Source organism: Chelon labrosus (assembly GCF_963514085.1).
Source record: "Chelon labrosus genome assembly, chromosome: 8".
Taxonomy (NCBI): Eukaryota; Metazoa; Chordata; class Actinopteri; order Mugiliformes; family Mugilidae; genus Chelon; species Chelon labrosus.
In genome coordinates, this window is record NC_140358.1 from 9,569,260 (window position 1) to 9,583,243 (window position 13,984).

General features: G+C 40.6%; 1 protein-coding gene across 4 annotated transcripts in view; it reads right to left on the reverse strand.

Moving 5' to 3' along the window:
- Positions 1-75: 75 nt before the first annotated feature.
- Positions 76-13,984, reverse strand: part of atp11c (ATPase phospholipid transporting 11C (ATP11C blood group)) — a 39,148-nt gene continuing 25,239 nt past the window's right edge. The window contains exons 12-31 of one of the 4 annotated variants that reach the window (XM_084549329.1): positions 13,253-13,450; positions 12,938-13,108; positions 12,331-12,542; positions 12,083-12,154; positions 11,920-11,993; positions 11,725-11,828; positions 11,448-11,629; positions 10,286-10,552; positions 9,958-10,135; positions 9,729-9,831; positions 9,488-9,633; positions 9,185-9,244; positions 8,338-8,465; positions 7,797-7,932; positions 7,639-7,704; positions 7,417-7,520; positions 7,160-7,316; positions 4,768-4,876; positions 3,535-3,566; positions 76-3,286 (exon numbers count right to left, since the gene is read on the reverse strand). In XM_084549329.1, coding sequence (XP_084405455.1) covers positions 4,772-4,876; positions 7,160-7,316; positions 7,417-7,520; positions 7,639-7,704; positions 7,797-7,932; positions 8,338-8,465; positions 9,185-9,244; positions 9,488-9,633; positions 9,729-9,831; positions 9,958-10,135; positions 10,286-10,552; positions 11,448-11,629; positions 11,725-11,828; positions 11,920-11,993; positions 12,083-12,154; positions 12,331-12,542; positions 12,938-13,108; positions 13,253-13,450 — 2,463 coding nt within the window. In that variant the 3' untranslated portion in view covers positions 76-3,286; positions 3,535-3,566; positions 4,768-4,771. The remainder of the gene's footprint in view (positions 3,287-3,534; positions 3,567-4,767; positions 4,877-7,159; positions 7,317-7,416; positions 7,521-7,638; positions 7,705-7,796; positions 7,933-8,337; positions 8,466-9,184; positions 9,245-9,487; positions 9,634-9,728; positions 9,832-9,957; positions 10,136-10,285; positions 10,553-11,447; positions 11,630-11,724; positions 11,829-11,919; positions 11,994-12,082; positions 12,155-12,330; positions 12,543-12,937; positions 13,109-13,252; positions 13,451-13,984) is intronic. The other 3 variants (XM_084549331.1, XM_084549330.1, XM_084549332.1) reach the window with 3 other exon arrangements.

Sequence of the window (13,984 nt, forward strand, 5' to 3'; positions counted from 1 at the left end):
GCTCCTGACACACTGCCAACTCCCTCCCAACTTTTCCCTTCATGCTCTTTTTGGCTTTTTATGCCTTCAGTATAAGGCTGACTGTGCAACAGTAAACAGTAGGCTGTCCGCAGCGTTCATCCCTCGTCTCTCTCTCCATCTTTACCATAATGCACACACACACAGTGGAGAATAGAGCTATTGTAAAAAAATAAAAAGGAAACTGAAAATCTTCCACACCCTCAGCCAACAAGTTTGGCCCATGTGAAGCACAGCCCTTAATACACAACAATCACATTCAAACCAAAGAACAAATATGAAAGGGTGTCATTGTGTACATACTGTTACACAGAGCCTTTCTCAACTCCCCACTGCTCAGCCCACAGCTCTTCTGAATGGATCAGTGCTCATTAACACTACAGACTTGAGTAGAGAAAGCATGTGTACAGACAGCATATGTATGTAGATCTCAGCTATGCAATGACACACAGTGCTCGAAGTTTTCTTGACGAGGCCACACACGGAGCAGCGGGAGAGCAGCAGCACGCCGTCCTGATACGCAGCCACTCAGCTGATCCAGCTTAGCCTCTCAGCCATCTCATTACTGCACAGCATCTGCTTAGCGTGGTCAAACTCACACAAACACACACTAAACCACCCACGCACACAGATCTTTACATCACACAGAACCTGCTGACACAAGTGCTGCTGTAACAAAGCACAAGGCAGTTGGTTTATCTTGAAAACATTCTGCTTTATTACAGAAAATCTTTTGAATACACTGGTTTCAAAGAGGTACATTCAGCTTGGAGGTTTGGAGTGTTGAAGCTGGAGACCCAAAAGGCTGGAGGTGGCAAGGTGTCCCTGCTGTATGACAGAGCTGCTGAGGTGCCTGAAGGTGTCCACCTCTACCCCTCACAGACAGGGATAGAGCCCACGACCACAGAGCCTCTCGTGCTTTTTTTTTTTTTTTTGGAAGATATTTTCATTTTCTTATAAAAGTGGCTGGAAAAAGGTTGCATTAAAAATACAATCCATTGTTTTTAACTCTTCATTTAAACAGGCAAAACATTAGATATATATATATGCTCTGAAAATAGTATTTCTGATGTCATTTAAAGGTTTTTATTTGTTAACAAAGCAGGCAGCCCCTCTCATTGTCTTCATACAGTATCACTGGCACAGTGCAGTCTGGAGGCAGCATGTCACAGTAGAAAACATGGCGTTCACTCTCCTAGACCGTTTTTAGGAGGAAATGAAGCAGAAAGACATGACAATATAACATAGTTTCTTAAATCTCCATTTGGCATTATGACTACATTCTGCCGATGCACTGTATCAGCTCTGTCAGGCTTTAGTCAGTGGCGTTGAACATAAAGCCAGTACTAGTACAAGTAAAGTTTGAGCAGGGATCAGTGAAGTAATAAACTTTAAAATCACCGCAACAACAGATTCTACAATAGTTGGCGACACAAAACATGGCTCCCAGGCTGACCTCAAGACGTTGGGGGTGAATTTGTTGAGAGAAGGGGCTGCCTGTCTCTTTACACATGACAAAGACTATCAGATGGAAACAGCGTGGGCTCACATCAGGGCTTTAGTAAAACAAGCTAACTCAACTGGCACAAAGCTGAACACTCTCCACAATAAAAAAGATTTATGTAGTAAAAATATAACATTTGTGAGTAAAATTACACTTAATAATAAATATGTAAAGTAGACAATATATGTGGAAAAGAGGAAAAAATATTTCAAAACAGTATCTAAAAGTGAATCATGTTTAAATGGAATGTATGAAGCACTACACACGAGAAGTTAAAGGAAGGAACAAAGGGCCAAAGAGTCCACCCTGTCATCCTGCTGGTCAGCAGATCTGACCAAGAACAGAGAGAGCAGAGTCACAGTGGCATTAACTACGCTGACTCTGCAGATCTGGAGCTTAATTTTTTTTATATTCCAACTTCAGCCAGACTGAGACAAAATATACGCGCTAGATAATGGGTTATGAATATAGATACCTCATTTAGGCTTTAGTGCATGTGTGCATAAATGTGTACATTGTGGTGGGTTATTGTTTGTGCAATGCTCTCATCTAAGCGGTGTATATTTGCACTCATATTCATGTGCCTTAGTGACCGTCTACTTAATGAAGAAACCAGTTTCCTTAATAGTGCAGAATATGTCTCATGGAACTAAATCAACAAGGTTCAAGTAATCCTGGTTTTCATTTCACAGGCATTTGTGGCTTTTCTCGTCCAGTACATTTGCACTTATGTAACACACAAACACACACCGACTTGTCACTTCCAGGTGACACTGGTGTGGACGGAGTCTGATCGTATAACATTTATCTTTTTGGCTTTGAGCAGATGCTAACATAGATCTCTGAGCTATATACAGTACTGCACATATATTAATTTATTCATCTTAATTGGACTGAGCAATGTTTCATTGCCAGAATATACTTAACTTCTCTAATCCATTTCACAATCTTACTTAAACACACATACTTTTTGGATTGAGTCTTAATATGGCCACAGTTAACCCCTGCGTTACCTTAGTATTCTTCAGATTCATTCATAAAATCAAATAATTACAATCATCTATAAACCACAAGAATATTCTAACAGTCTGTTTGCTCTGACCTGGACTGAAGTGACATTCAGTAACTTGTCATCTTGAATGATTTGGATCTTTGATGAGCGCATTTCTTTAAAACATACCATTTAAATAATAAGCGTAAAGTGGAATAACCTCTTGAATCATAACCGCTGAGACCGTAATCAAATAAAATGTTTGCAAAATACAGTGACTGACCATCAGTGGAGTGTTCTTTAGAGCCTTCTTTCATGCAGATGTACCATTCATGGAGTGGATATTACAACTGCTTGCTGAAACACAGCAGTTGAATAGAGCTACTGACAAGGCAGCCATGTATGCATTCATTTGTAAGCTAGTATTAAAAAAGTGAGAAAAAGAAAACTCATGCCTGTCACCTGTGTAGATATTTTATAAAATAATGCAGGGCACTGCTCTGCAGGCATGCGTGGGGAAAGTGGGTGGTTTTGGGATTGGGCAGAAGAGAAACACGCAAGTCAAAAGACTGCTAAACCACTTTTCATCCCTTCCCAGAGTCATCATTCTTCTGTCGTCATATTTTTTTCTACCTCCACCAATTTTAAAATGGCAGGCAGCCCTGACTGGAACGGGACCCAGAATGAGGCTGTATCCTGCTGCTGTGAGTCCTTGCTGCCTTTTACTCGCGCTCCATCAGGTGCTTATAGGATAGTGGTGTGACCGGTGCAATCTGAAAAAGCACGACAAAGGAAATGTTACTTTCTGCTGGCATCACGGGCAACAACAGAAAAAGCGCAGGACACCTTGAAACCACCCCAAATCATCAGAGAACACATTGCGATTGACCACAAACCATGACACAGAAAAGTCACCCTTTCCTCCACCAGAGACAAACAGAAATTAGTAAAGGAAATTATCCCACACTCATTTGCTGATCTTTGAAGCACTTAGACAAGGTTAGGTCTCTTTGTAGTTTACCTGGATGTTTGTAGGAGGCGTTCCTCTGACAGCTACAGGGAGAATAAAAATGTTTGTTAAACACTGAAAGCTGTTGCAAAAAGGCCGGTGACCCAACACTGATGGGAAGTGGTGACATTCAGTCCTTCTACCAGGGGGTGGACAAAAAAAAACTGAAAACATCTTGGGCAATTTAACACAATGTATTGTAGGAATAAGTAGCGTTATTATTGATTTAGATTATAATGTCTAATAAAGACAGTATGATGTAAACAAATAGCCAATTATTATAATACATCTATAAATACATACAATTGTAATAATTCCAAAATGATCTGTTTAGAAATGTTACAAAGATGTGGCAATGTGGAACAAATACAGACTTGGTTGCCCAAGATGGATGAAAATCAGGAGGAGGAAGGGTTTTTATTATCCTCAAAGATTTATTGGACTATTAATAATATACATTTAATGTCTGTATTTAATTCATAATCTCTCCATATTTAAAACAGTACAAAAATCTAAATATTTTGGCGATTTCATTTTAATTTATGTGATCAATGTTTTCTTGTCTACCCCCTGTAAAACAGCAGAGTTTGGGTTGAGTTTACGCCAAAGTCATGCACCGAGCTAAGCACTGCTCTCACAAACGCATTCATTATTAGCCAAGACAGTAAGCAGGCAGCGACCACCAATGCAGGTGTCAATGTGCACACAGGAGAAAACAACCACGACTAAACCACCACACTGCAAACAGCACATGGACGTCAGAAAGTCAGAAATCACAGGTCAGCTCTATCGATTCACACTTTCAGATGTGAAGAAGAGACCGACACGGACAGCTCACACTCAGAGACGGCCAGTCCACGACTGAAATTTAAAAAAATGGATTTCAAAAGCACATGCAGGTAAGATGAGCTGAATACAGTGGAAGGCTGAAAGGAGCATGTGTCCATGCAAAAACATTTTGCTACATAGCGGGTGCATTCACCTGTTGAATGAGTGCACCATTTGACCATTTTAATGAATATGGTGACACAAAACAAGTGGCATGGATAAAGTGCATCTCTTCAGCCAGCCAATATCAGCATATACAACACATATGAACACAATGCGTCTTTTTGAATGTGGCATGTATGCCATTATGCCTTTGATTCTGTTGTTAAAACTTAAAGTTAGAGACAACAACTGCTGGAGGTTGACTGGGGGAGCGATTCGTTGATTGGCTTAAATGTCCTGAAGGTGGGCTGGTACCTGTTTAAATGACAGTATTGGATTCATCTGAAAAGGTTCTCATGAGCAGGGGCCTGGCTGAAGACCGGGGAGACTGGAGGCCCCCCGCGCTCGACTGAACCAGCTTCTTCTAGAAAGGCGAAGCAAGAAACACCAGTGACGTCACTATGCTGACAAACGCATACATACTTTTTCTCTCTCCTCATTTTGTGCTCTCTCTTGCACACAGACATACATATACATGAAGAACAAACATATACATTCAGAAAGACTTTAAAACTGGACAGGTAGACAATGAAAGTCAGTCCAGGTGCCTTTTAGACACCTTTTCCAGCAACAATAAGTTTTAAATGCCATGACTCTATTAACTGGACCAGGTAACACAGGGCCACTCTCCTTGTACATTTTTCAAACGAATGTATGAAATAAAACACACGCGCACACACAAACAAATGCAGCGGCCTGCAGGGATTGCGTTGAGGATCCAGGATGAGGTTGTGAACTCGAGCCTCATGCAGGTTAAGTTAGGGTGCTCTGACGTGCTGCAGTCACCTGACTAGACATGCGGAGGCAGCAGGCATTGGAGCAGCAGAGGCAGCTGGAGGGAGACACCGACTGATACAACAGGACAGACAACGATGGAAGACTGACGCTGATAGCACAGACACCCTGTCCTACTCCACACTGCTGGAAGGCTGTGCACACGCCAATCCATCCCAATTTGCTAAACAAATCTAACCACCCGAGTCAACGTTTATGCCTTCCGAGGACAGCATACCTGAGGTTTCATCTGAGGTCTGACTTGTCTGACCTAATCTGTCTAAACTGAGTAGACAATAAAAATTGTTGCCTATCCACCAGCCCAAGTTACTTTATAGCAGAGGGAAGGAGTCTAACAGTGGGAGAGGAAGGACACGCAGGAAACAAGCAAGTCTGGCAGACACAGAAATTCATCAGAAAAAGTATAAATGCTGACAGAAAGGAAAAGAGACCTCAGTCACTCCATGAGAAGCTGTGAGTGCTAGCAGTCTGTGACAACATGAAGATAGTAGAAGTCCCAGAGGAAGGAAGGCGATGTTTCATCTTTAGGAAGGACAGTCCAAAGAGGAAGAGAGGGAAAAAATAAGAGGGTGAGATAGATAAAAAGAATGAGTTAAAGTGCAAATGCAATAGTACCAGCTTGGAAAACAAAGTGGGAAAATGAGCGAAAATAGGCTTGTTGGTGTTCTAAAAAAAGAGTTTGAAAAGAACCATATACTCATGGGAAGAGCTGCCATTTAAATATGTAGACCGTAAAATCCATAGTTTGATTTATAACCACTAAAAAAATCAAAACAGTTAAATGTCTTTGATTTGATTCTGCCACGTTGCTAACGGACATAAAGCAAATGAACTCCATATGCACTGTAATAAGAATATATTGCAGAAATGTGCACATAGCATGGCTTCCCTCAAATATGTGCAAAACATTTGATTTAGCTTGTTGCTTTTCACAAATAAAACAAGTCTAGACACAATTAAAAACAAAAATTAAGTGGGATACACCCAAAAGCACGAGCATACCACCAAACACTTCCAGCTGCTTGGAAAACACATTAGACTCATGGGGAGAGAACTGAAATGACAAAATATGTCTGAGAACGTCTTCTAGAGGAAAACAAAGCCCCTGAAATGTAATCACAACAAGCTCTTACATATTCAGGCTTATTTAAATTTAATGACACAGTGAAACAAAAAACAAGTATCCGTTTTGTGTTCCTGCCTTTATAGTTCCTTTATCTGTTAGTATGCTTCTCTTAGTAGTTTTTTGAGCATATTATTTATTCCCTATATTCTTCCTTCTTTGAAAACTTTTAGAGAACTTGTTTCAAACGTGTGGGCACACACATACACTCAAATATGATTTAGGGCTACAAGTTCACCCACCACATTATTCAAAACAGCACCTGACATTAGCTGATGTGTCATAGTTGCTAGCAGAGGGTTAAAATAGATCATAGGTGTGTGTTTGGGTGCTAGTTGTCAAAAACTATGACATAGATGTCAGGTCTGATCCTCGCTTGTCCCCAGCACATGATCTAACCACACAGACCAGGGAGTGAGTGGAAGTTCTTATGATCCGGTTCCAATAACATCAACTAAAGCTTTAAAGGAAAAATAGTTAAATTGTTTAAATAAAGTGCATGTTAACATCATAAATCCAAAAGAGGGGAAGGAAACAAGAGAGGAAGGAAACAAGAAAGAAAGAGTGAGAAAAAAGTAAAAGAAGGGGGAAAAGAAATAAACAAGGAAAGAAAGAGCAAAAGACAGAGGAAAGAAAGAGTTAAGGCATAAAGAAGAAAGAAAGAAAGAAAGAAAGAAAGAAAGAAAGAAAGAAGTCTGTAAATGTTCCTCATGTCTGTTTCAGTTTTACCTGTCGAGCGTTGGGGCCGCGGGGCTTGCGGAGCACCACAAGCAGGATTTCTGGCAGTAGGCTGAGCAGGATGAGCAATATGATGACCAGCCAAGCTGACACTGAACTCAGCATGTTGGCAAACACAAAGTACAAACGCTGCTGCCCCAGGAAAGGCCTGCGGCAAAGGCAACACATTATTAGTTTACGCTGTCTGGAAGGACTGTGGTGTTTGAATAAAAATGAAAAAATAACAAAGGTCAACTACACTGACTCACCATATTATTCCTCCCCAGAAGAAGCTGAAAAACACGTAGAAAGCCAGGGAACCCCATATGACAAAGTGGTTTATCCACGTCCAGTGCCGTGTGTCCAGAGCAAGCTTGAATGGCAGTGAAAAGTCACTGATCAAAGTCAACGTTCAGCAAGACATTTGTTTTCTTATATCAGCTCTGATCATCACTTCATAAGGTAAGATGAAGAGCAGGTAAGAAGCTTACCTTCAGGGTTACAGTGAACACAAGGACAGTGAACACAATCGTTCCATATGACCAGTTCCCGAAAATCTGGATTCACAAGCGAGCAGACGGCGTTAGGAAATGACGCTTAATCGTGTAGGTTTATATCACACACAACTGAACAGCGAAATAAATCAAACCTGGCCATTATCCTGCAGGGCTGGGTTACTGAATAAATATCGAACACCGAAGAAGAATAGCAAGCCATGGAAGACTCCCAGCAACGTCCAGTAGAGGAATGGTCCCCAGCGTAACATAGCATTCTTAGCAATCTCTCTGTTGTGAAAGAGGAAAATGAACAAAGTCTCTATACATATAGCTCAGTATATTTCTGCATATGGATAGAAAGATAGATAGATAGATAGATAGATAGATAGATGAGTGTGTGTGTGTGTGTGTGTGTGTGTGTGTGTGTGTGTGTGTGTGTATGTATGTGAAACATACAATAGACATTTACATTCTGCATTGATGGTTACAGTGTTCTAATGTATCCAGTTTGGGCATTACCACAATACGTTTTAAACATTATTCAGTGACTGTGCAAGTACTTAAGTGCATTTCAGCTTTCGCATTATTTCTCTTAACTTAAAAATCTACATAACTGACCATTCAGTCAAATGATCACTAAAAAAAAATAAAAATAAATAAGTAATAATAAAAAAAAAAAATCCCCAACTTTACCTGTAGAGGGTGGCATTATCCAGAAGAACCTCAATGCAAATGTGCTGCTCCAAAAGGCTGTAGGCCAGGATGGGCATAGAGGTGAAGCAGATGTTGTACATCGTCAGATAGGCCGCATCATACAGGGGCTGGGGTTGGATGTGAGCAGGAGGAAGGATTGACAGGAGAGGGAGTTGGTAGGGAGGAGGAAAAGGGACGGGGCAACCAGGGGTTAATATCATGGAGAGGAAAGTACTCATACACACCAGCATAACTTAAAGCATGTCATATAAGCAAGCTTATATACAGTACACACATCTTTCATGGGCTCATGAAAGATCTATGTCAGGGGCCATGCGGCATTACGGAGAATGAAAAATTCACTCTCACCTATCACAAACAGACATACCAAAACATGATCAATGTTCTGAAAAGGGATTATTATAATTTTTGAAAGTTATACATATAAATAATATAAAGTATTTCTAATTAAAGTATTTCTAATTAATAAGGAAGTTAATTCACGTGCTACAAACTAGATCCATGAGTATATTTTTTTTATAATGTATTGGTGAGTCATGTTTCCTTGCAGCGTGACAAGACATACACCACCAGGATTACATAATATCCATATGTAATATAGCATGGTGGCACAATCAGACACATAGTATTGTAGAAGGATTATGTATGTAGTCTAAGTCTAAGTGTTTAATCATGTCGGACCTCAAACATCCCAGGGGCAGTGAGGGAGGGGGAAACCTGGGGGAAGGGCATTCAGGGGGACGAGGAAGTGTGGATTTTAAGGTACTCTGCCTCCCTTCTTGTTCATAACATCTCTGAACCTCAAAGGGACTCAGGACATACTCACTTGCTGAGAATAGCCACAGAAGAACTGGTACAAAAACTGAGGTAAGATGAAGCAAAGGTTCTGCAGGAAAAGAGAAAAAAAGTCAAATATAATCACAAAACTGCTTATAAAGTAAATAAAACACATAAACCAGAGTTTAACAATAAAGAAAATCCATTTAACATTAATTCATTTTGTCAAATCTGTATTTCTTCATCACATAATACACAAAATGAAGTGAATGTGTGAGGTTGTTTGGGAAACACAGGGTTTGCTTTTACAATAATAAAAAGTCAGTGTGACAGAAGTATCTGCTCCTCCTACCTTGTAAAAAAAATACTGCACCAGGTGTGCAATGCGAACATAGTAGAGATGCCCATGAGCCAACAAAAGTTTCTTGAGGTGCTTGAGTTTAGGGATGGCGTAATCACTGTTCCTCACTGCTTGCCGGCCTTCTTTACCTTTAATGCCTGAAACACCACAACCAAAATAATTACACACAACCTTTACTACAACATGGAACATGGATATAGTATTCAGTCAAGTTCACCATGATGTTTCTTACCAATGCCAACATGAGCTTCCAAAATCATACTGACATCATTGGCTCCATCTCCAATGGAAAGGGTGATTGGACTGCCTTTAGAGTTCTTCACCATTTTAACAATCTATAGACGGTGTAATAAAGATAGGCAACAATAAAAGATAACTGAAACCAAGTACTTACAGCAGAGGTCATCATTTCAGTTCTTTAATGAATAAGTAGTTTCCACATTTTAAATGGTTACTCTGACCTGGGCCTTTTGCAGAGGAGCCATGCGACAGCACAGCACGGCTGTGGAGTTTTGACAAATCTGAAGGAACAGGTTCTTGTAAAGATTTGAGTTTGATTCAGACGATGAGTTGAGCACCATCGACAGAGTGGCTCCATCTACGATGAAACCATAATCGTGGCTGGCCATGGACCAACTCCTTCAACACAGAGAAGATAATAAAGTTATCAACCTGTATCAGTCTTTATCAAACTTGTAAGATTCTGGTTAGATTACATTATGTGAAAAGTATATGACCACAAAATAATCTGAGTACATATGTTAAAATCCTGTAGGTCAAGGTACCAACCTGGTGGTGCCTGCCTTTACTGGTGGTGCGTCCTGCACAACTTTCTTGTGGTAGTCAGACAAAAGCTCATGCAGTCGCTCTTCACGCCTCCTCCCTCCATCCTCTAGAGTTCGCACTGTAAGTTCCAACAGCTCTGTGTTCCTCTGGAATAATCTGCAAGCATAACAAGTGGACTTTGCCGTCTCCATCTTGTCGCCCGTTAGGACCCAAACCTTAATGCCTGCTCCCTGCAGAGCTTCCATCGTCTCTGCTGCCTCCTCTTGAAGCCTGTGGAATACGAACAAAAAGAAGATATATCAGATGAGAAGTAAAAAAACTACTATTCTAACCCATGACATTATTATTATGACGAGGAAGGAAAAGATAATTCCATTATAACAACGAGGCACATGTATACGGAAGAAAATCCAGGAAAGGTGTTGTTTCAACAAAGATTATTGCAACACTACCTCTGATGTAACAAACTAATGCACCAAATTCACATAGTTCATGAAAATTTGGAACAACAAGGGCACTAATATATACATATACACCTATCAGGCATAACATTATGACCACTGACAGGTGAAGTGAAGTGACATCCTCAGAAGGCCCATGTCCATTCTCTGATGAGTTACAACTGTTTTGGAGGCACAAGGGAGACCTACACAATATTAGGAAGGTGGTCATAATGTTATGCCTGATCGGTGTATATATAAATATAAAATACTTTTGTGTGTTTTCTAATTTCAATATATAAATTCATGCAGCATATTTTAATGTTTAGTGTGCTTGAGCTTGTGTAGGACACCTGACCACAAGATGGCAGTGTGTGCGTACATTAAAAAACACTGGAATAGGGACTTCTTTCATTTAAATACTCAAGTGAGATTATAAAGGAATTGAAACACATAAAAAAGTGCTCTGAAATCTTGTGAAAACGCTTAAACATGTGCAGTAGGAGGCATTAATTCTTTACAGCAAGACAAAAATGTCAATCACAAGTATAGCATGTACATTTTAGGTGTACTCTGTAGTTTCCTTATATAGGGAGTTTTAACTATCTAAACTGCTTGGCACTGATGCTTAATGGGAAGAAAGGGCAGCAGCCACAACTTCACAACTTCGCCCATTAGCGCTTTGATCAGTGAAAGCTGTATGCTCATGGTGTGTAAACACTGACCGATCTTCTACAGCAGTGGCTCCAATTAGACTCATTCCGGTCTCTACTTGGTTGTAAACAGCCATGAGCTTCTCCTCTCTGTCCTGCAGAGCCAGTCTAGCCTCCCTTAACCCCGCATCTGCCTGGGCGTACTCCTCTGCATTAAGATGTTTGTAGGCAACACACAGCGTTCTGTAGCCCTCCTGAGTAGGGAAACAGAAACTTGTGTTACAAGAAAACACAAAATAATTTAATATCCTTTTAATATCCTTGCAAAGAAAGAGTGTTTGTCGCTCACTGTTGCATTACGCTCCACATGCATGCGTATCCTTTCAACCTCCTCTTGTCTGACTCTGGGGAAGATGGAAGAATCTGCTCCCTTACAGAAAAGTAGTGTGTCACCTGGGCATAAAAACACACCATCATTTAGACACACAACATGGTGACAGCAAAGGGCCAACGCCTTATCTGTCAGTGCAATAAACTTGCTCACCTGATCTGGATCTGACGATTACACTCATTCGCCTTCTTACTGGGTCAAAGTTCAACACATGAAGCAGTTCATACCTTCGGGACGTGCACAATGGAATTAAAAAACTCAAATAGAAAGACATGATCGAAATCACACTGCTTAGTCTAAATAATGACTGACTTACATTTCAACATCATTGCTCCTGTTGCGGATTTTCATGGTTTTACTTTCAAGACCCAGAAATGTGAAGCCATATCTGCCAATGGAGACAAATCACCACAAATTTGCTATTAATAAATACTGTAAAGAATAAAGAATATGTATATGTATATATATATTCCCAAATGCATTCTGATATGACATTTATATTCAAACTATGTGCTTCTTACAATGAGAGTTCAACTCACTGACTCATAATGGCAGATCTCTTACCTCATGGCACCCTTGACCAGGGCAACCTCATCAGGAGAGGAAGCAATAAAGCCCCTCTGCTCCTGTGGTGCAGAGGGCACCTCTTCATCTACTCCTAATCCATCCACTTGGTCTATCTGTCCATCCCTTTGGCCTTGATCTTGCTCTGTAGACTCCTTCACCTGGACTGTGTGGCACAGACACAGGGCACGCAGAAAAAGCTCTTCTTTCTCCTAATAACACACCACGGATAAGACTCAGTATAGTGAAACAGTAAATGTAACTAACGGATTAACAATTTGTAATAATTAATTTACAGCTGCAGACAGAGTCATATACAGTAGCTGGAGTTTAGATAAAGCCGCGGATTTACAACTACTTGTCTCCATAAATTGACTCCATATCAACATAAGTGTGGAGGTGCAACGGTCTGTAAAGTGTTATCAGGTGCTCATGTCAAGAGTACACAGCTGCTTTTCCCCCCTCCGTGCATATGTTAACATGTCAAGGAGACTGTAAGTAGGTGACCTATGAAGGGTCTTTCTGGGCAACAAGGCAACAAGCTATGTAATTGCCATATGTGCTTGTGTGATTTTTACAACAGATGGAGGGACACCACAACACCCACCCTGCCAGCTTTCTGCTGTAGTTTGCTCACAGGTCCATCTGTGACACAGAATCCGTCCAACTCTGTGCTTGCGTCCCGGTATTTGTACTGGAAGCCGTCGATGCAGCACTCAATGAACTCCATGTTATTCTGAGTGAGGGTGCCAGTCTTGTCTGTGAAGACATACTCCACCTAAAGGTAAAACGATTGAAAATAAATAAATTAGTGAAAGTTTTTTTAAAAATGCACAGAAATACAGAGTTTATAGAAACTTGTGCAAATGATATACAAGTTTGGCATTTAAATGCTTCATTTAACTTTATCCATTTGCCATACCTGTCCAAGCTCCTCATTAAGGTCCGAAGTGTTGACCAGGGCCCCCTCCTGGATTTCAGGGTCGAAGAAATCTTTGTCCCATGTGATGAAAAAGGAACCCAAAAACTTTTGCATCTCAACCGTTACATACATGGACACAGGTATGATGAAGTTGAAGAGGACCATGAAGGACAGGAAGTCGGTGAACATCTTAAGGTACTGTTGGAAAATAAGGCAGCACATATTTAAACAAAAACTCATCCTGCTGTGGAATCCTGTGCTGTTTTCTCCACAAGCTGAGCTAATGTCAGCAGGCTTGGAAAATGTGCTGTTGTGGACTTCACCATAGGTTGACTACACTGCAAATTTTGGGCACAACTGTACACAATGTCCATAACTTTAGCTCAGCAGTCCTGTTTTGTAACAAACTTTAAGACGCAATGGCAGTCACAATGCTCACGGTTCACTGAGTCAGTGAAATGGACCGTGCGACAGTGGCCGTTTTGTTGCTTTGCACGTGTGGATCAGAAGAAACTAAAGCATATAAAGTGCTTTGATACAATGGATGGAGCTGTGACTTTAAAAGCCTCCAAGGCTCAATATTTATCATAGCTCTAGACATGTATTATTCCAATCATTTCGCTAAAGTAAACAAAGTTCAAATTTTTGGCTATTCTCACACTCGTCTTGATTCAACTTGTTTCTGGTCATTGTCTTGAATCAAACACATAACTCACAGTCTGATGTTTCAAC